The following is a 19,985-nucleotide window of genomic DNA, read 5'->3' as shown; positions in this document are numbered from 1 at the left end:
ACCGTCCCTGCCTGCATCAGGCTCAGGAGCCAGCGGGCTGCAGACCAGTGGCTCCAGCCCCCCCCTTCCTCCCCGGCCTGCGCCTGGCTGCATCAGGGACTCTTACAGCGTCTCTGGCTCAGGGGGGGCGTCTGTCTGGGAACTGGCCCCCTGCCAGCTTGCTGGAGGGATCCATTCCAGCCCACGCAGTCCTGCCTCTAAAGTACTCGGCCCTGCGGGCTCTGGGTGGGAGGGGGAGCTTGGGGGCTTGAGCAGCTGGATTTCTGGGTGCCCCCTCGGGAGCTGCGCGCTGGCAGGAGGTGGGGAGCCCTGCAGGGTGGTATGTTCTCCCACAATCCCATGTCCGTGCAGCTGAGTTGTTCTAGAATAAGAGTCTCTGCTGGCCTGGCCAGCGTGTGTGCGCTGGCCCCATGCCCAGAACCCTGCACAAGCTGCACTTCGGGGACGCCTGTTGCCTCCATTTCCCAGCTGGCTGCAGCCCGCCCTGCCTCGTCCTGCTGTAAGTACACACGGCCCTACCCGCTCTGGTGCCAGCGGACCAGCGGGGCTGACTGAGGCAGCCGGAGGCCGAGCGACCCGGCACTGTCCTCTCGTGTGAGGCCAGGGGCTGCAGGATCCCCAGCCTTTCGGGCCCGGGGCTGGGCCGCGAGCGGAGGGGCTGGCTGGTTCTTGGGGCAGGGACGCTGAGCTGCTGCTTCTGTTCTAGCTGCACTTTGGAGAGTGGACTGGCCCCCACCCTCTGCAGAGGGTGACTGGCAGCTTTCACCCACACTGTCTTGGGTGGAAATCGCCTGCAAACGTGCCTGGCCCCCCCATGTGCGCATGGGGCTGATTCTGGCGGAGGGAGACGGGCCCTAAGGCAGAGGCGGGGCAGTATCTGTAACTCCACAGGACTGAAGGGGTGTCCCAGGCTCCCCCTACATGCCTGGCATTTTGGGGGGGGGGAATCCCTTCAGCTCTGACATCAGTGTCTAGTGCACTTGGGTGACCCCCCCCCGCCTCCCCCCGGCCGCATCCCAGGTGGGAGCAGCCCCAGTTCCCACTGCCCCCAACGCTGGCCAAGGGCTGGGGGCCTTTGTACCATACCTGCAGGCCCGTCCCTGTACCTTTGCCCATGTGATTTAGCCGCGTCCTGCTGGTAGAGGTCAGACAGGACGGGGCCCTGCCAAGTCCCAGTTGCCTTATTTAGACTGTGGAGGCTGAGGCAGCTATGACAGCCCGAGCTGAAGGGCACAGAGCTCTCCCTGGGGCTGGGCACAGAGTAGAGAGTGCCCAAGTTCTGCAGTGTGGGGGCCAAAGGCATGGCCAGTGCCAGGCTGGCATCACAGGGTGGGCTGCCATTACAGGTAGGGCTGCCACCGCTGAGGTACAAAGAACCCAGGACATCCGGGATCATCAGGTGCCCAGACAACCGGCCAGCTGGCAGCATGCACTGAGCTGGCTGGCACACTACCCAGCACAGCTACCTTGACACAGGGACAAGCCTGGGAAAACCTGGCCAGGTGGCACCCCTAAAGGCTGCTGCCCCCACAGCAGGCAGGCCTGCGCTCCTGCCCGCCCTCTGGGGGTGTGAGGACAGCTGCTGGGCTCCGGGAGCTGGAGCAGAGGCTGGCGCTAGCAGGGGAGAAAGCTGGAGGCAGAGCGGCCTGGCAAATAACAGGAGAATGAGTCTTGTCAGGCACGGGCTGGAGCGGCTTGCAATGAAGGCAACAAATGTGTTGCACACCCAGCGCTTCCACCCAGCCTGGAAAGGCACTCGCGGGCTGGGCCTGGGACAAGCTGTGCTGGCTCTGCTGGGACCAGGACCAGGGACGTTCTGGCAGCCTTCCTCCAAGCCTCTACAGGCCCGTCCCAAATGCCAGTGCTCCCAACACCCCCACTCAGGTCTTGCAGATGGGGAAACTGAGGCACCGGGGGGGCGTGAGGAGTCAGTGGCAGAGCCAGGAACAGAACCCAGGTGCCTATGCCAGCTCCCAGGGCTGCTGCTCATTCCCTTGCCTCCTGGAAGCGGGTTCAGGATACAATCCTGCCTCTTTCCAGAGCAGAGTTACCTGAGACGGGATCCTCTGCCCCTCTGGGGACCAGGCCTCTGGAGCTACCTGTGCTGGGGAGGGCTGGTCAGCCCCAGGGACGGTCCCTCTCTCCCCTGCCACCAGGGGCACCAAGCGATTTGAGCCAGCTGGGCTCTGCGGCCCACAGCCTTTCACCATGAGCCTGATGCTGCCATGGGGGAGCAGAGGGACAAGAGCGCGGGGTCAGTCCACGTGGAGCCGGGGACACTGAGCAGCCAGGCTCCCGACTGGCTGCCAATTGGACGGCACCGGGGAGCAAAGACTGGCCTTCGCTATGTATGGCCTGCTGGGGACAGCCCACGCGCTGCTAAAGGCTGTGGCGGCAGGATGCTGGGTGAGGAGTTTATGGATTTGAGCAAGACTGCAGGGTTCTCCTGGGTGAGGGGCAGCCGGTGCGGGTCCTTGGGGTGCAGCTGGGTGGCGCTCTAGTCTCCCCCCTTGTATGGCACAGCACAGCCCACCCTCGTGACAGAGGTCCCAATGCTTCGATCCCACAGATGCTCTCGCTGCCAGCCCTGCGCGTGGGCACCCTGGTCAGGAGAGGAGTCCTGGGCACTTCCAGCATCAGAGCAGCACATGGCCATAGCGGACATGGTAAGAGCCATTCCCTCGCCGAACGCCCCTGCAAGCCCACTCTGGGGGCCCAGGGGAGCCAGTGGAGACTCTGACTGTCACCTCCAGCCTTTCTCTTGGGGACAGTGGCAGGGGCAGCCCCATGGGCTCTGTTTTCCACGTCAGGCAGAGGAGGGAGACAGGTGCCGGAGCTGCGGCTCCAGCTGAGCTCCCTCCGGAGGGCTGCGTAAGCAGCCTTGCACACGCCCTAGGGAACAGCGGATCTCTGCAATGCAGGCTGACCCGCTCTGCAGCTTGCCTTCAGCTGGGGCTGCTAGCCCTTTGGAGGCAAAAACTCCTGGCCTCAGTCCTGACCCTGCAGTTAATCCCCTGCGGCTGGCTCAGGTCAGCAGACTCAAGCTGGCAGGGCTCGGTCTGCAGGACTGTGAAACTGCGGAGCTCAGGCAGGGGCTGGGCTCTCTGACCCAACGGTGCCTGCAAAGCCGGAGCCTGAACAACTACTCTGCAAGTGTACAGCCCTGCAGCCCAAGCTGTGCACCCCGGAGTCAGCTGACCCAGGCCACATGCAGGTGTGTTGTTCGATGTAGACCCAGTTATTCCCAATAATCCTTGAGGGGCCAACTCTACACTTCGGAGAACAGGGAGTGGATTCCTTCCTGATCGCTGCATGCAAGCTGCTTCCACCCTGGAGCATGGGACTTGGTGCCTCTAACCTGGCACTTACCCAGCATCAGTATTCTCTAGGCCTCAGAGCACTGCACAAGCCCTATGTGGGTGAACTGTAGCCTGAATAACTGAACATTTTGCTCATAAAATGACTCAATTCTCTCTTAAGTCCTGCTCCAGTCTGAGGCCGATGTGCCCCAGGGCTCAGCCCACCAGACCTGGAAGAACTCCTGGCCCTATTGAAGTCTTTGGGGGTTTTGCCTCTGCCATCAATGGGGCCAGAATTTCAGCCTAGTGGCTGGAGCTCTTTGGTGAATTCTCCTATGGCAGACATTTGCTTGCTCAAAAGTGTTCATATTGCAGCTACTTGTGATTCTTTCTCCCGTAGGGATGGAGCTACTTGCTAACTTTCTGGCTATCACAGCATCCTGGTTCCGTTTAGCCCCGTAGGACCTAGCGAATAGAACAAGCTTGGGTGTGTAGTGCTGGGGAAGGCCCCTGACTGGTAACTGGCAGAGATAGGATGTATAAAGTGGGCCTGGAAAGGCAGTGGGCTTTACCCTTCTTCTTCTCCTTTCTGCATCTTTTTACATTAGAAATTAGGGTCCTATGTGGCCAAGAAGACTGAGTGGAGAAATGAGGCCACCCAAAGAATGAAAGTTGAGCAACTCTGCAGGATTGGGCTTTTTAGTCAGACTGCATCAAACGATAAGCACACATTTAACTTCAGTGCATAACTCACACTTGGGAGAAAGGAAGTCTTTGTTAAAGATTCAATTAAGGTGTGAGCACTCGCCCGACACATCCTTTAACACTACCCGCAAACTCAGGAAAAATCACAGGTCATCTACCCCGGTCCTCTGTGCTGAGGCAGGGCTAATATTATCTAGACCATCTCTGACAGGTTTTTGTCTAACCTGCTCTTAAAAACCTCCAATGATGGAGGTTCCACAACCACCATTGGCAATTTGTTTGAGTGCTTAACTACGCTGACACTTCGGAAGTTTTTCATGATGTCTAACCTAAATCTCTCTTGCTGCAATTCAAGCCCATTGCTTCTTGTCCTTTCCTCAGTGGTTAAGGAGAACAATTTATTACCCTCCTCCTTGTAACAACCTTTTATGTACTTGAAACTTGCTGTTGTCATGTGCTCCTTCGGTCTTCTTTCTCTGAACTAAACAAACCCAATTTTTTCAATCTTCCTTCATCTGCCATGTTTTCCTTTAATTGTTTTTGTTGCTCTCCACTGGACTGTCTTCAATTTGTCCACATCTTTCCCAAAGTGTGGTGCCCAGAATTGGACACAATACTCCAGTTGAGGCCTTATCAGTGCTGAGTAGAGTGGAGGAATTACTTCTCATGTCTTGCTTACAACACATCTGCTAACACATCCCAGAATGGGTTTTGCAACTGTATCACATTGGTAACTCATATTTAGCTTTGCTCCCTATGACCCCAGATTCCTTTCTGCAGTACTCCTTCCTAGGCAGTCATTTCTAATTTTGTATTTGTGCAAATTGCTTATTCCTTAAGCATAGTACTTTGTATTTGTCCTTATTGAATTTCATCCTATTTATTTCAGACCATTTCTACAGTTTGTGCAGATCATTTTGAATTCTAATCCTGCTCTACAAATGGCTTGCAACCCCTCCCAGTTGGGTATCATCTACAAACTTTATAAGTGCACTCTTGATGCCATTATCCAAGTAATTGATGAAGATATTGAACAGAACCAGACCCAGGACAGATCCCTGCGGGACCCCACTCGATCTGCCCTTCCAGCCTGAATGCAAACCATTGATAAACTATTCTCCAAGTACAATTTTTCAAGCAGTTTTGCACCCGCCTTACAGCAGGTCCATCTAGGCTGTATTTCTCTAGCTAGTTTATGAGATGGTCACGTGAGAGAGTATCAAAAGCCTCACTAAAGTCAAACTATATCACATTTGCTGCTTTCCTCCTATTCACAAGGACTGTTACCTGTCAAAGAAGGATATTAGGTTGATTTGACATGGATTTGTTTGTGACAAAAACATATTGACTGTCACCTTATTTCCTTCTAGGTGCTTACAGATTGATTGATTATCTTTCTGACACTGAAGTTAAACTGACTGGTCTATAATTCCCTGGGTTGTCCTTGTTCCTCTTTTTATGCCTTTTTCCAGTCCTCTGGGTTCTCTCCCATCCTTCACAAGTTCTCAGAGATAACTGCTAATGGCTCAGAGATCTCTTCAGCCAATTCCTTGAGTATGCTAGGATGTATTTCATCAGGTCCTGCTGACTTGAAGACATCTAACTTGTCTAAGTAATTCTTAACTTGTTCTTTTTGTATTTTAGTTTCAGATCCCACCCCACTTACCCTGATGTTTGCTAGGTTAGTTGTCCGATCACTGCTGACTTGTATGGTGAAAACCGAAACAAAAAGGGCATTTAACTCTTCGGCCAATGCTGCGTTTTGTTACGGTCTCCCCCCAACCCTTGGGTACTCCTGAAATCACCAGGGTTAAAAAAAAAGGAAAAGAAAAGACAACAAATGTTAAACGCCTTGTAGCCACGCCTCTCACCCTGCTCTCCCTCCATCAACAAGTGGAAATTAGCCGCAAGCCCAATTCTCAGTCCCATGCTGGCCACCTGCAGCAGCCGTCAAGTGCTATTCCCAGTTTATCCACAAGGTGGCACCAGTGCCCGTTTTCCACCAACTGCTGCTTGTTTTACCCCTTTCAGAGCAGCCGCCGTGTCAGTCTGTATCCGCAAAAGGAACAGGAGGACTTGTGGCACCTTAGAGACTAACACATTTATTTGACAGGTTTCAGAGTAGCAGCCGTGTTAGTCTGTATTCGCAAAAAGAAAAGGAGTACTTGTGGCACCTTAGAGACTAACAAATTTATTAGAGCATCAGCTTTCGTGAGCTACAGCCCACTTCATTGGATGCATTCGGTGGAAAATACAGTGGGGAGATTTGAAATACACAGAGAACATGAAACAATGGGTGTTACCGTACACACTGTAACCAGAGTGATCAGGTAAGGTGAGCTATTACCAGCAGGAGAGCGGGGTGGGGGGTGGGAACCTTTTGTAGCGATAATCAAGGTGGGCCATTTCCAGCAGTTGACAAGAACGTGTGAGGAACAGTGGGGGGGGAAATATAAATGGCCCATCTTGATTATCGCTACAAAAGGTTTTTTTTCTCTCCTGCTGGTAATAGCTCACCTTACCTGATCACTCTCCTTACAGGTTTCAGAGGAGCAGCCATGTCAGTCTGTATCCGCAAAAAGAACAGGAGGACTTGTGGCACCTTAGAAACTAACACATTTATTTGAGCATAAGCTTGTAGCTCATGAAAGCTTATGCTCAAATAAATGTGTTAGTCTCTAAGGTGCCACAAGTCCTCCCGTTCTTTTCTCGTTACAGTGTCCGGTGACACACAGTTTCATGTTCTCTGTGTATATAAATCTCCCCACTGTATTTTCCACTGAATGCATCCGATGAAGTGAGCTGTAGCTCACGAAAGCTTATGCTCTAATAAATGCGTTAGTCTCTAAGGTGCCACAAGTCCTCCTGTTCTTTTTGTTTTACTCTGTTAACCCCTTAGGTTCTGCATGTTAACTAGTTGTTGTGTGTATCTTGCTCAGCTGGAGCATGGCAATAAGACTGGTCAAGTTCCCTGTAGAGCCCTGGGCTGGGGCTGAGGTGACACTGGTCAAACCCTGTAAAGATGGGCGCTTCTGCCCGGCTGGCCTTCCAACGGCACTGAGGAATGGGGGGGCTGGCAAAGAAGAGGGGTTAGGGCACTGGGGGCAGTGGTGGGGATGTGCTGGGGCTTTGCTGAGGCCAGTCTCTGCCATCTCGCTCTCCAGTGGTGACTCAAGAGGACATGTCGGTGCCCCGGTACTACGACAAGCGCAGCTCCCCGCTCCCCGACGTCCCTTATCACAAGGAGCTGGGCGCAGAGCAGAAGGCCCTGAAGGAGAAGGAGAAGGGATCATGGAAGCAGCTGAGCAATGAGGAGAAAGTGGCTCGTAAGTAGGAGGGGGAGGAAGCCCTGTTGCTGGGGTGGGAACAGGAGAGGGGAGAGGCCATGGCACCAGTGTGTGGGGGGGGGTGTCTGGTCAGTTACCTCCCTCCATCCTCTCTGCGCAGCGTCCAGCTCCTGCTTGTGGGCTGGGGGGCTGCCTGGGGACTGAGCAGACCTGCATCTGGGACACAGCGGTGGAGGGACGGGAAGTGCTGCAGGACCCAGGGAACTAGGCGGGCCAGGGCCTCGGAAGCCAGTAAGTGTCCTGAATCAGTTGGGGCAGGACAGCCTGGTCTAGTCCTACAGGCCCTAGCCTGGCTGAGGGGCTTTGTGAATGTGCTGGGAACTGGGGCCTGGGGGGCTGCTGACAGAGCATGTGCAGGGTGAATGCCCCATGCCCCATTCTGGCTGAGGGACGGAGGTGCTGGGCTATTCAGGAGTATTCCAATCAGCTAAACCATTGCACACACAGACACCATAACCACACCTCTCCTGGCCACGGCATTAGAGAGCTCCCCAGCCCGGCATTACTGTAGGTCTGCTTCATTTAAAGGAAGGGAACTTGCACCCTCCATTGTCTTTGAGTGTGCGATTGCTGAGAAACATCCCTGGGCTCCCTCATGGTCTGTACCTGGAGCCCTGGGCTTCTGGTGTTGGCTGAGATCAGCACTGGCACATGCAGAGTTGGATTCCCCCCAGATTTCCCTAGCTCTCAGCCCCATCCTGCCAGCTGCAGCCTCCCCAACCCTGCTGACTTCAGCTGGAGCAAAGGGTGCCCAGCATCTGGCAGGGTCAGGCTCAAGTTATCAGAGCTCCCACATATGCCAGGCCTCCAGGCGGTGATCAAACCCCGTGCTAGTGGAAATTTTAACCCAGGTGTTTAAGTTGCTGAGGCCCAAAAGCCTCTGAAAAGTCAGAGCCAGGGAGCGGCTCCCTATCCTTCCGCTACCAACCTCCTTGTAACTTGCATTCTCCGCTCAGCCATTAGTTGACATACCAGGTAAACCAGCTGGTGTAATGCCTTAAATACGCTGCTCCCCCAGCTGGAGTGTCTGCCAGGGAGGATGCTGTGTCACCCCAGAATTCTCGATCACAAGAGGAGCCAGACAAAGCCAGCCGGCAGTTGATCGATAGCGCTTTGTCCTGAGCGGGCAGCAGCCGAACAGTTAAATCTATTCCCGGTCAATGCATCTAGTCACTGGGGAATGAGCAAATATTGCACCAGCCTGCATCTGAGCTAGCCCGAGGAAGCTCTGTGCACATGACAACCTGCTGGCAACCACTGTTTAATTGGCCTTTTACACCAGGACAAAACTTACAACCAAGAGCATGGAAACAATAAACCCCAGCCTCACCCCAAAATTGCATGAAATACACAGGCTTCCTCGGTTAGATAGGAACCAGGGGTGGCTGAAGGGCTGCAAGTGTGGAAAGAGAATCCATCACATAGATGGATGCACATAACCACAAAGGGCTGATACGTCAGCTGGGTAACAGTGGTAACCATGAACTGGACTCTGTCCTGACCAGACGCTGCCTAATCAGCGTGGCTCTTAAACATACAGAGAAACCTGTTTACAGCCGGACAAAGCAACTTCCAGGGTCTTCCCTCCCCTAGGCTGGTTCCCTACACCATGGAGAACTTAACCCTGGCCTTGGTGTTCTCAAGCGTGTCAGTGCCTTAGAAATGCTAATGAATGGGCCCTGGGAAGCATCATCACCACTGCAAAGCAGCCGCAGTGAGGGGTGAAATTCCTCACCTGATGTCAGATAGCCTGTAGATGGCAGAGCCCAGCTCTTCTGCTCCCAGACCATGCCCCAACCACTACAGTCCACTCCATCTCCCTCTTGCCAGCATGGTTCTACCACCGTTTCCCCGGTCCAGGTGCAGACGGGTTTGTCTCTCTCTAACACCATCATATAGACGCCACGGTGCGTCTCCCATACAAAAACTTGTCCTGTTTTCAAGCACCTAGCCAGTTTCACTTTTGCTGCCCTCAGCACTAGCGTAGATGGACCCTGCTGGTGCTTAACCCTGCTCAGAACAGTGTGAGATGAAGAGACCCCCAAGCCCTGGCTCCACCATTGGAGCTGCCCCAATGCTGACAGGAGAGCTCTCCAAAAACAGACTGCTGCACGCGGGGCTTCATTCTTACCCTGTTGGAAGCAGGAGCTGCCCCATTGTTGGGCCAACACAGACGGATGGCCTTGGAAAGCAGACATCTCTGCATTTGCCAAGCAGCAGGCGCCGTTATCCTGGGACAGTATCCCAGCCCCTGTGATTTCAGCACTCTTCCCATCTGGATTCATGGTCTAAAAGCTTAAACCATGTCTCTAACCTGCCTGTTAACTGCTGTCCAAGTTCTGCCAGAGCAGGCTTGACAAGCCATAGACAAAGGCAGGATGGGACATGCAAGGGACGGGGGCTTGGCCGCAGGAATAGCCTGTGGGAGCAGCAGATGGAATGAAGGGGGCAGAGGGGGCTCAGAGGTTAGCAGCCACCACAAAGCCTTTGCCAGAACTGTCTGTAGCTCCCTTTACAGACGGGATCTGGAGGCAACCTCTGGCTGCAATGTGTGTGCTAACATGGTCTCTAAAGCAGCCCCCGGGGTGGGTTAGCGGAACGGCTGTCAGAGTGGGCTGGGTTTGTGTGTGCCACCTTAGCCTCATGCCTGTCTCTCTAGTCTATCACCTGAAGTTCAACCAGACCTTCGCAGAGATGAACAGGCCATCCAACGAATGGAAGACGGTACTAGGAGGCATGTTTGTATTCTTTGGCTTCACTGGATTAATCGTGTGGTGGCAGCGAGTCTATGGTAAGGGGGGGATGGACCATATGCTTGTAGGACAACCTGTGGGAAGGCAAAAAGGACATGGCTGGGAGGCTGTAGTGACTTAATCTACTGCCTATGAAGAGGCTTCCCCTTCAAATTCCACCCCCCCAATAATTCTGTTCTAGGGGTGTCCCCATGTTCTGCTGCCCAGAACTTCCTGCCCCAGCCTGAGCTGGGATTTGTTAGACAGGTCATTCGAAACCTGGCTCTGCTGCCAACCAGGCCTGGACCTGCAACTGGCCACGGGCTCAGGACTGGGATGGGGCAAGTACTAGCAGGGCATGGAACTGGCTGGGGACTGAGGCCCTGGCTTCTGGCACTGGGCATAAAGGGGCTGGAGATGGCGAAGCAGAGCTCGGCTGTAGGAGACGTCTATCCATCTGGGCACGCCCTGGAGCGGGTCTGCTCTTAACCCTGCTCAGCCCAGGCCCTCTAGAGAACTGACACCTAGACCCAGCTGGGGCATTGGTCCTCAGATCCCCTGAAAACCCCCTCTGGCCTCTGCTGCACTCCCCCCCCCCGTGCACACAGGCTGCAAGAGCCTGGAGGTTTTCTAAGAACCTTCTTTAAAACGGCATCAGGGACAAACAAACAGCCGCAAATATTCTCCCTCAAACCCTTCCCCGGGGAAGCAGCCTGCCGCGTAAGCCGCCATTCAGCCAGCAGAGGGGGCCTGAGCCAGACACTCCTAGGGGAGGCCTCCGGCCGCCCGCTGCCCTTGGACCACCGGGGAGTAAACAAGCCTGAGCCAGGCCAGCTTGTGCTTCTTGCTGAGGAGGGGCCGGAGGAGGGAGAGGGGCGAGCAGGGGACGGGTGCTGGGCTGGCCTGGTGCCCACATAATGCCATGGAGCCAGCCACGGGCCCCGGCCGAGCCTGGCCCTGAACTGGGAGGGAAAGGGGGGTGGGGGGAGGAGCACAAAGCCGCCCGTGAAATCGATGGGAGCCGCCTGCGTCTGGAGCCTGGCCGAGCGCAGCCTAGGGCTTCGGCCAGGCTGATCCTCACGCCCCGGTGGGAGGGGAGATGGGGAATAACCTGGCCAAGGCCCTGGTACGTCGGGTGGAGAACCAGGCAGGCTGGGTCCTGAGCAAACCGGTGCTCTAGGCTCTCCCCTCCCCTGTCCCCAGTGTTCCCCCCGAAGCCGCACACCCTGACGGAGGAGTGGAAGGCTCAGCAGGTCAAGAGGATGCTGGACATGCGCATGAACCCCATTCAGGGCTTCTCCGCCAAGTGGGATTACGACAAGAACGAGTGGAAGAAGTAGAGGGGACCCTCTCCACCCTCACGGCCCGCCCCAGCCCAAGAAGGGGCCAGTGCTCTGGGGGAGAGCCGCTGGAGCAAAGCCACTCTTGCCTGTCTCCCCTACCCTCATCCCTTGCTGGGCTGCCAGCCCCACCTGACCCCCTTGCGCCTTGTCTGAAGCTCTCCCTCTCCTGGTCCTGGGCAGTGAGCGGGCTCCAGTCTCTACACCGCTCCTCCCGGTCCCACTGGGGGATCCATCCCGTGGCCTGGCCTGTCTCTGGTGAAGGAGCATTTGGCATTGTCCATTCCCTGCTCACACGGAATAAAACACTACAGTAAATCCACAGTGTGCAGCTTCTGTCTTGTACCTGCCAAAGGGGAGGAGAGACCCACTGTTCTCAGCCCCCTCAGAGCCATCCAGTCCTGTCCCCCAGGGTACAGCGAGGAACCATTCAAACTTGCACTGTTACTTAAAGCATCACCTGGCCCACAGCAGGCCTACTGTCCTCTCGAGTTACTTGGGTTAAAAGGCTCTTCTCCCTTCCCCAATCTCCAGTTCTTATCTTCTGGGAGGCAGAGATCTAGGCCTGTGCTCATCTACACAGAGGAGCCAGCCAGGGTGGGACCCCAGCCATGGGCACTGCAGGAACCCCAGGGCTCATAAGAGCATTTTAATGGCATTCTGGGAGCCCCAGCAGCTCCGTTCCTTCTCCATGCACCCAGCCTGTGCAGCAGCGTCGGGCTCAGGCCTTACCCTTGCAGGCCGCTCCAGGTGAATCTCTGCAAGTGCAGTTCATTCATTTAGCGCGTCACAGGACACATCTTCAGAGCGCCCTGCCAGCAATCCTTGTGGCTCTGGAGCAGGGCGAAACCTATGGGGCTTCTGCCTCTGCGCCCAATGGGGATAAGTGACTCATCTGAGGCAACGAAGGGCCAGAGCGGCTATTGGAACACAGGCATCTTTAGCTTCCAGTGCTGGGCTCTGGCAAACCTCCTAATTCACAGAGGGAGGTAGGGCCACCCAGGCACCGCTAAACACTACATCGGCCTAGCCTGGAGGGGCTTGGATAGGCATTCTCCATTTGGACACACTGCTGGTGCATGCCCCTGTATGCTGGCTCCTCCTGGAATGTGGAAAGGGGTTTCCGTGCTGGCAGAGCAGAGAGGACATAGGTGTTTCCACACAACACTGTCACCACCTGCCATCAGCAGGACTGGAGTGACTAAGAGCAACCAGCACCCTGTCTACGGTAGCATCGCACCGGTGCATGAATTGAAGACAGGGGAGAGAGGAGGGAGCAGCAGTAGCCGCGTTTTGCAGGTGCGCCTCTCAGCAGGGACAGGGCCCTCTCAGCAAGAATCACAGAACTACACAGCTCCAACAACAGAGTTTATTAATAGGGTTGAGCCTCCACCTGCAAATCAAAGCATTTCAAATGCCCGCCCCAAACTGTGTGGGAGTGACTTCCGCACACAAAGGACTGGGTGGGCCTAACCCCACACTGCCCGGCCAGCACCACCGTGAGAGGCTGAGTCAGGAGCTGAGAGTGCAAGGTGGATTCTTAGTGTCTATGGGGACTTGCTCTCTTGCCCCGGTTCTCGGGGGGGAGGGGGAAGGACAATTCTTCAGCCCTGGGGCCTGCCCCGTGCAGAGCACACAGCAGATGCCCTGCAGGGTGATGGGTAAGCACTGTCAACACACATAAATACAGACATACAGTTAACAAAAATAGTATTAGAATATTCACAAATGAATAAAACCTACTCTTGGGTATTTACAGCAGAGCACAGAAAATATGTACAAGGAGCAGACACCTGCTAGGCTGTCGGGCGCGGACGCTGGACTCCCAGGAGGCAGGGGGTGTTTCAAAAGCCAGCTTCACGTTAATGCTTCAGGGAGATGAAATGCCAGACAGGCTCTAGCAGGGCCCAGCTCCTCTTCAGCAGCTTGCAGGAGAGAACAGGAGGTGCGGGGCTACAAGCAGCACAGAGTACAGTCCCACCGCAGACCCATATCCCCCACGTGGAGGGAGGGCAGGGCATGTCCCTGTGCTAGGAGCAGGAGATGCCATGCCCTGGGAGGAGGCGAATGCACACTGGAGATGGAATGGCGGCAGGACCAGTATTAGACCAAATGCTGCTGTTACTCAGACAATCCCAAAAAACACGGCCGAGACTAGAGCCAGGCAGGTATCTGACCGAGCGTGCTGCTGCTGAAGCGAGTGGGGAGCACTCCAGGGGAGTACCTGCCACCCTGGAGCTAGCAAGGGGCCATCAGCTGGCTCTGAATACTCTGGGCGGGAGCTGCCCTGCTCACTGCTAGAGCGTGGCCAGACTAGGAACTCAGCTAAGTGGAACCATGAGGAAGGTGGGCGAGACCTTCCTCCATCTCCAGCCCCTTCTCTCCCTTGCCGGCTGGGCTACCCCTGGCCGTGCTCTGAGCTTCAGCTCTATTCCAGTGGCCAGGCTCCTCCATCTCCTCAGAGATAAGGTTCCTACTTCCCCCTGGCCCAGGGAGGAGAATGCTACAGCTCCCTGCTCCTGCTGGTTCCCTACGGGGCAGCACTTGCCCCCATCGCAGTCTCGCTTTATTCCTCCCAACTTGCCCACCCGCACAGCAATGAGGAAAGACAGACAGATTCTGCGGCTACCCCAAAGAGTGTGCCCAGGAAGGGGGTGGGGCAAGCTGTTCCATCACTGCTGGGGCAACCCCACTTAACTCCTGCCAGGCCCTGAGCAGAGCAGTGTTTACTTCTGCCCTTGCTGCAAGCGACTTGGGTAGCAGCCACCACAGGCTCTCCAGAGAGTGATGCTAGTAGAGGCAGGGAGCAATTAGAAGCCAAACGTAAACACCTTCCATGGCACTGCTGCTGACACAGTGTTTTTCTCTGTCCGTGAGTCCTCCACTCCAAGCAAGAAGAGCAAACTCAGGCATGCCCGGTCCCCAGAAGCGGGAAACCGAGTGGCTATTTCCTGCACTTTGCAGCCCCAGGCCCATGCTTGGAGCAGCCACGCTGAGGAACGCGGGGTACCTGCTTGGAACAGTGGGGTGTGGGGTGGGGTGCTCGGAGCATGTAGGGAAAAGTGATAGCCTAGGGCAAAAGGGAAGAAGTCAGCACAGTGTAACTCACTGCAGAAATCTACATTCATAGGGATAGAACAGCATGAGGATCCCACTGCACCCATGCCTGGGAACACCGAGCTGGGCCTGACGCTGTCCCAGCAGAGTGCCCTGAGCGGGGCACAGCCAGCGTAGAGACGGGGCCTTCGGCGCTGGGCCAGACGCAATGGGAGAGCAGATTCAGGCGCATGCAGCAGTGCACGGCTCTGGGAGGAGTCTCCTGCAGCACAGGGGAAGGATTAGGACCTTCAGGGCTGGGAAGACACCTACTGTAAACTCTACCTCTTTACTAGAAGAAATAGTCTGAGGTCTGCTAAGGGCAGACCTAGGGCCCTGGCTGCACCTAACCCTTTCCTACCAGCTCCAGGCACCGCACACAACAGCCAGGCAATCGCAGCACCAGCTGACCTCACGAACAGACCGCCCAGGCGGGGAAGCTGCACTGATGGTTAACAGCTCCGCCTCTCTGCCATGCCCACAGCTGGACATGCAGGGCATTCCGGGAACACCCCTCCAAGCACTGGGGGCTCTTCCTTGATATGCACAAAGCCTGCAATGATGGTGGGGCTGTGTGGAAAAGGCGGTGCTTGCCCCTAAAGCCTTATGCTAAACACCTCCACACGCGCGCGCACACACACACATATACCCACCCCCCCACACACACTCGTGTCTCCCCTAGCCACCAGGGGGAGCATGTTTCCACCCACCCATCCCTGCTGTTTGGTGACCTGGGGCGCAGGCTGGGGTCCCCAGCAGCCTATGGGGAGCAGCCTGCAGAACAACTGCCTTGGTCTCAGGGCTTTGAAAACCAACAGTAAGTGAAGATTGGAATAAAAGGGAGATGGCAGCACATGGGCCAGAAGAGAACTGTGGGGCAGGAGTCCCTGCCCTTCAAGCCGGGCTGCGGGCAGGGGCGCTGCCCCTTGGAATGATCACGTTGCTCTGGAGAATAGTGTGAGGGGTTTTTGCCATTTGCCACGGGCCCAGGGGAGGAGTCAGTGTCCAGTTACTTGCGGCTCAGCAGAGAGCCCAGTAGGAGCACTCCTGCCAGAGTCGCCCCAGTCAGAAGCCACCTGTTGAACTGCTCCTGGCCTTTCCTGCTCTTGGCAGCAGCGTCATTCCCATAGAGATCCACAAAGCGCTCCTGTGGAGAGAGAGAGAGATAGGTTAGGGATCTGCAGAAGCGTGGGGAAGTAGAGGGGAGGCAGAGCTCACATTTAAATGCCAGACAATGACCAAATGCAGGCTCCGTCTTGTGAGCAGGAGAGATTGGAGATGAGGAGATTCCTGAACTGCTGCTCCCCAGGGCATTCATCTGGGTCGGAGTCACAAGCCCTGTTCTCGAGTCAGTTGACTGCCTGAGGTGGGCCCTGCATGAGTCGGCAACAGTGTGAGGGCTCTGCACTAGAAAAGCTCTGCTGGCCTTGATGTGCCAGCAAACCCTCCTGGTACAGACGCAGCTTATACCAACAAAGACTGTTTGTGCCAGGAGAGCTTATACTGGATCCCTGAATGAAACCCACAAGGTCATGCCCAAATGACACCACACACCTCATTCACAGTGACTGGGCCTCCAGGCGCACGCACCAGGGCACCACTGCAAGCAGCCTCCTATGCTGCGCAGGGCATGAAATGGACTGGGAGATTCCCCCCGGGGGGGAGGAGGAGAGGCTGGGAAATGCTGTGTTTCTTGTTCGCTGCTAGGGTGACTAGATAGCAAGTGTGAAAAATCGGGACAAGGGGTGGGGGGGTAATAGGAGCCCATATAAAAAAAAGCCCCAAATATCGGGACAGTCCCTATAAAATCAGGACATCTGGTCACCCTATTCGCTGCCTCACCACATGCCAGTGACTGCTCCTTCACCCCCACACCTCTCTGCATTGAGGAGAGCAGGTACTGACACAGATGCCTTTGAGCCTTGCTAGGCAGCAGTCAGGAGAACAGCCTCCTGCCCTGCTCTGGAAGAAGCTAGCTGAGCAGCAGCCAAAACACCCAGGAAATTCCTTTTATTCAGCTCCTTTTTTCTGAAGTTCCCCCACACCTACCCTGGTCACTGCCCTACAAGACTGCAGAAAAATGCAGAAAATGAGGGACATGCATGGATTAAAATACCTATTAAGAGTCTCAAGAACTCTGTCAGATTCGGCTGGAAAATCCAGGAGGACAATGTACAGATTCTGAGAACACTCACCAAGGACAAGACAATTGGATCCAATTTGCAGCACTGGGGAAAGAGAACAATGAGTGTGTTCCTGTTGCAGAAGGGTCTTGCAAAACAGAGAGGAAGGGCATGAGTGCATCCACTTCCCAAGACACCAAAAATAACTCAAATGCTGAAAAAGAGAAGAGCAACAAAGCAACGAAAGCTACTGAAAGGAGTCTGATGTGGAAGTTTCGTTTGAGAATCACCCTAATGCCTAGACAAATTGGGCCTACCCACGTTTAAAAAGAAAACGATTTCAGAGACACGCTAGCAAACAGAGATCCTGCACCAACAATGTAACAAGGAAGAAAGCGCCCGCTACAAATACATTAGAAGCAAGAGGAAGACCAAGGACAGAGTAGACCTCTTACTCAGTGAGGGGGGAAAGACAATAATAGAAAATGTGGAAATGGCAGAGGTGCTTAATGACTTCTTTGTTTTGGTTTTCACCAAGAAGGTTGGTGGTGATTGGACATCTAAGATAGTGAACGCCAGTGAAAATGAGGTAGGATCAGAGGCTAAAATAGGAAAAGAACAAGTTAAAAGTTACTTAGACAAGTTAGATGTCTTCAAATCACCAGGGCCTGATGAAATGCATCCTAGAATACTCAAGGACCTGACTGAGGAGATATCTGAGCCATTAGCAATTATCTTTGAATTCATGGAATTCAGGTCATGGAAGACAGGAGACATTCCAGAAGAGTGGCAAAGGGCAAATATGGTGCCCATCTATAAAAAGGGAAATAAGGACAACCTGGGGAATTACAGACCAATCAGCTTAACTTCTGAACCTGGAACGATAAGGGAACAAATAATTAAAGCTATCAATTTGCAAACACCTAGAAGATAATAAGGTGATAAATAACAGTCAGCATGGATTTATCAAGAACAAATTGTGTCAAACCAACCTGATAGGTTTCTTTGACAGGGTAACAAGCCTTGTGGATAGGGAGGAAGCAGTAGATGTGGTATATCTTGACTTTAGTAAGGCTTTTGATATGGTCTCACATGACCTTCGCATAAACAAACTAGGGAAATACAACCTAGATGGAGCTACTGTAAGGTGGGTGCATAACTGGTTGGAAAACCATTCCCAGAGAGTAGTTATTAGTGGTTCACAGTCATGCTGGAAGGGCATAATGAATGGGGTCCCATAGGGATCGGTTCTGGTTCCAGTTCTGTTCAATATCTTCATCCATGATTTAGATAATGGCATAGACAGAGTTTGCAGATGATACCAAGCTGGGAGGGGTTGCAAGTGCTTTGGAGGATAGGATTAAAATTCAAAATGATCTGGACAAACTGGAGAAATGGTCTGAAGTAAAGAGGATGAAATTCAATAAGGACAAATGCAAAGTACTCCACTTAGGAAGGAACAACCAGTTCACATACAAAATGGGAAATGACTGCCTAGGAAGGAGTACTGTAGAAAGGGATCTGGGGTTCATAGTGCATCACAAGCTAAATATGAGTCAACAATGTAACGCTCTTGCAAGAAAAGCAAACATCATTCTGGGATGTATTAGCAGGAGTATTGTAAGCAAGACACAAGAAGAAATTCTTCTGCTCTACTCCGCGCTGATTAGGCCTCAAGTGGAGTACTGTGTCCAGTTCTGGGTGCCACATTTCAGAAAGGATGTGGACAAATTGGAGAGAATCCAGAGAAGAGCAACAAAAATGATTCAAGGTCTAGAAAACATGACCTATGAGGGAAGATTGAAAAAAACTGGGTTTGTTTAGTCTGGAGAAGAGAAGACTGAGAGGGGACATAACAGTTTTCAAGTACATAAAAGGTTGTTACAAGGAGAAGGGTGATGAACTGTTCTCCTTAATCACTGAAGACAGGACAAGAAATAATGGGCTTGAATTACAGCAAGAGAGATTTAGGTTTGCATTAGACGTTAGGAAAAACTTCCTAACTATAAGGATAGTTAAGCACTGGAACAAATGACCTAGGGAGGTTGTGGAATCTCCATCATTGGGGATTTTAAGAGCAGGTTGGACAAACACCTGTGAGGGATGGTCTAGATAATACTTAGTCCTGCCATGAGTGCAGGGGACTGGACTAGATGACCTCTTGAGGTCCCTTCCAGTCCTATGATTCTATGGGTGCAGACTTTGCCCATTGTCTGCAGAGCCTTTGCTTTCCCATCTTGGCACCAGCAGCTCTCTGGCTGCCGCCAGGAGGGACTTGTGCATTTTACATTCACACTTGCTGTTTCTGCCAAAGGCTGGCTGGATTGTTAAACGTGTTTAATCTTTACCATATAAAACATGTGTAATGGTTTAATGTTCCAGGTGAAAGAGGCCAGAACAGGTTCTGAAAGTGAAGCACTGTGTAACTGCACTGTGAATGCTCTCTCTCTTCAGTGTTCAGAGTAGCAGCCGTGTTAGTCTGTATTCGCAAAAAAGAAAAGGAGTACTTGTGGCACCTTCAAGACCAAGAAATTTATTTGAGCATAAGCTTTCGTGAGCTACAGCTTATGCTCAAATAAATTTGTTGGTCTCTAAGGTGCCACAAGTACTCCTTTTCTTTTTTTCTCTTCAGTGTACGTATAACCAATACAGTGCTCAGCAGCTGAGCTGCCATCTTACTTTTGGCTCATTTCTGGTTTGAGCTCCCCTCCCCGGGAAGGGTGGGGCAGAACTCCCAGTGAGAGATCAAGGGCAGAGCCCTAAACAGCCATCGGGTCAGGTCCCCAAACTGCAGCGTGGGCACATGGAGGCTGCCTAATGGCAGAGAGCCCTGGCCCTTCCGAGGGGCAGGATGGGTCAGCTCCCCCAGGCCTCAGTGACTCCTCCACAGATTGCGCCCCACTAGTGGGGCACGAGGCACTTCAGCTTCCTCCACAGAACAAGCACCAATTGCAGCTACTCCGCCCAGCTGCCAGGCTTGCAGGCATTTACCTCTTCCACCAGGCGCACTGTGCCTACCGAGATCAGTGAACTACTTATTACACCCTCCCACCAACAATATCTTGGGGACCTGCCAGAGGCTGCCTTTCACCAGGGCCCGGTACTGCACTGGCACTGTCAGTACCCAACAGGAATCAGGAGTTTCTCAGCAGCTGAGCATGTGGGAGAGGAGAAGAGGCAGGAGATTGGCATCTGTGTTCCCCCAGCAGGCACTACTTATGTCAGCCTTTTTCAGGCAGGGGCACTGAACGGACACACAAGCCCTGTGCTCCCCACCCTGAACTGTGTGTAAAGAGGACAAAGGGGGAAGCACAGGACCAGTCATGAGAGAAGCGTGTGTCAG

General features: G+C 53.9%; 2 protein-coding genes across 7 annotated transcripts in view; one reads left to right on the top strand and one right to left on the bottom strand.

Moving 5' to 3' along the window:
• Positions 1-165: 165 nt before the first annotated feature.
• On the top strand, positions 166-11,741 carry LOC119841584. Of its 2 annotated transcripts, none has more exons than XM_038369139.2 (5): positions 166-499; positions 2,570-2,666; positions 7,169-7,330; positions 10,011-10,142; positions 11,287-11,741. In XM_038369139.2, exons 2-5 carry the CDS (start codon positions 2,570-2,572, stop codon positions 11,421-11,423), a joined length of 528 nt encoding a protein of 175 aa, XP_038225067.1. In that variant the 5' UTR covers positions 166-499; the 3' UTR covers positions 11,424-11,741. The 2 variants fall into 2 exon arrangements, with proteins under 2 accessions (XP_038225067.1, XP_043351950.1); XM_043496015.1 differs by lacking the exon at positions 166-499 and adding an exon at positions 1,287-1,346.
• Positions 11,742-12,778: 1,037 nt separating this feature from the next.
• BCL2L1 (BCL2 like 1) overlaps positions 12,779-19,985 on the bottom strand; it is a 34,146-nt gene continuing 26,939 nt past the window's right edge. For all 5 annotated transcript variants that reach the window (XM_043496014.1, XM_038369137.2, XM_038369136.2 and 2 more), the window contains one exon: positions 12,779-15,666. In XM_043496014.1, coding sequence (XP_043351949.1) covers positions 15,529-15,666 — 138 coding nt within the window. In that variant the 3' untranslated portion in view covers positions 12,779-15,528. The remainder of the gene's footprint in view (positions 15,667-19,985) is intronic.

This window comes from Dermochelys coriacea, chromosome 13 (genome assembly GCF_009764565.3).
Source record: "Dermochelys coriacea isolate rDerCor1 chromosome 13, rDerCor1.pri.v4, whole genome shotgun sequence".
In the NCBI taxonomy this organism is placed as follows: domain Eukaryota; kingdom Metazoa; phylum Chordata; order Testudines; family Dermochelyidae; genus Dermochelys; species Dermochelys coriacea.
Note: the sequence above shows the minus strand (reverse complement) of the source record. Positions and strands in the feature narration are given on the sequence as shown.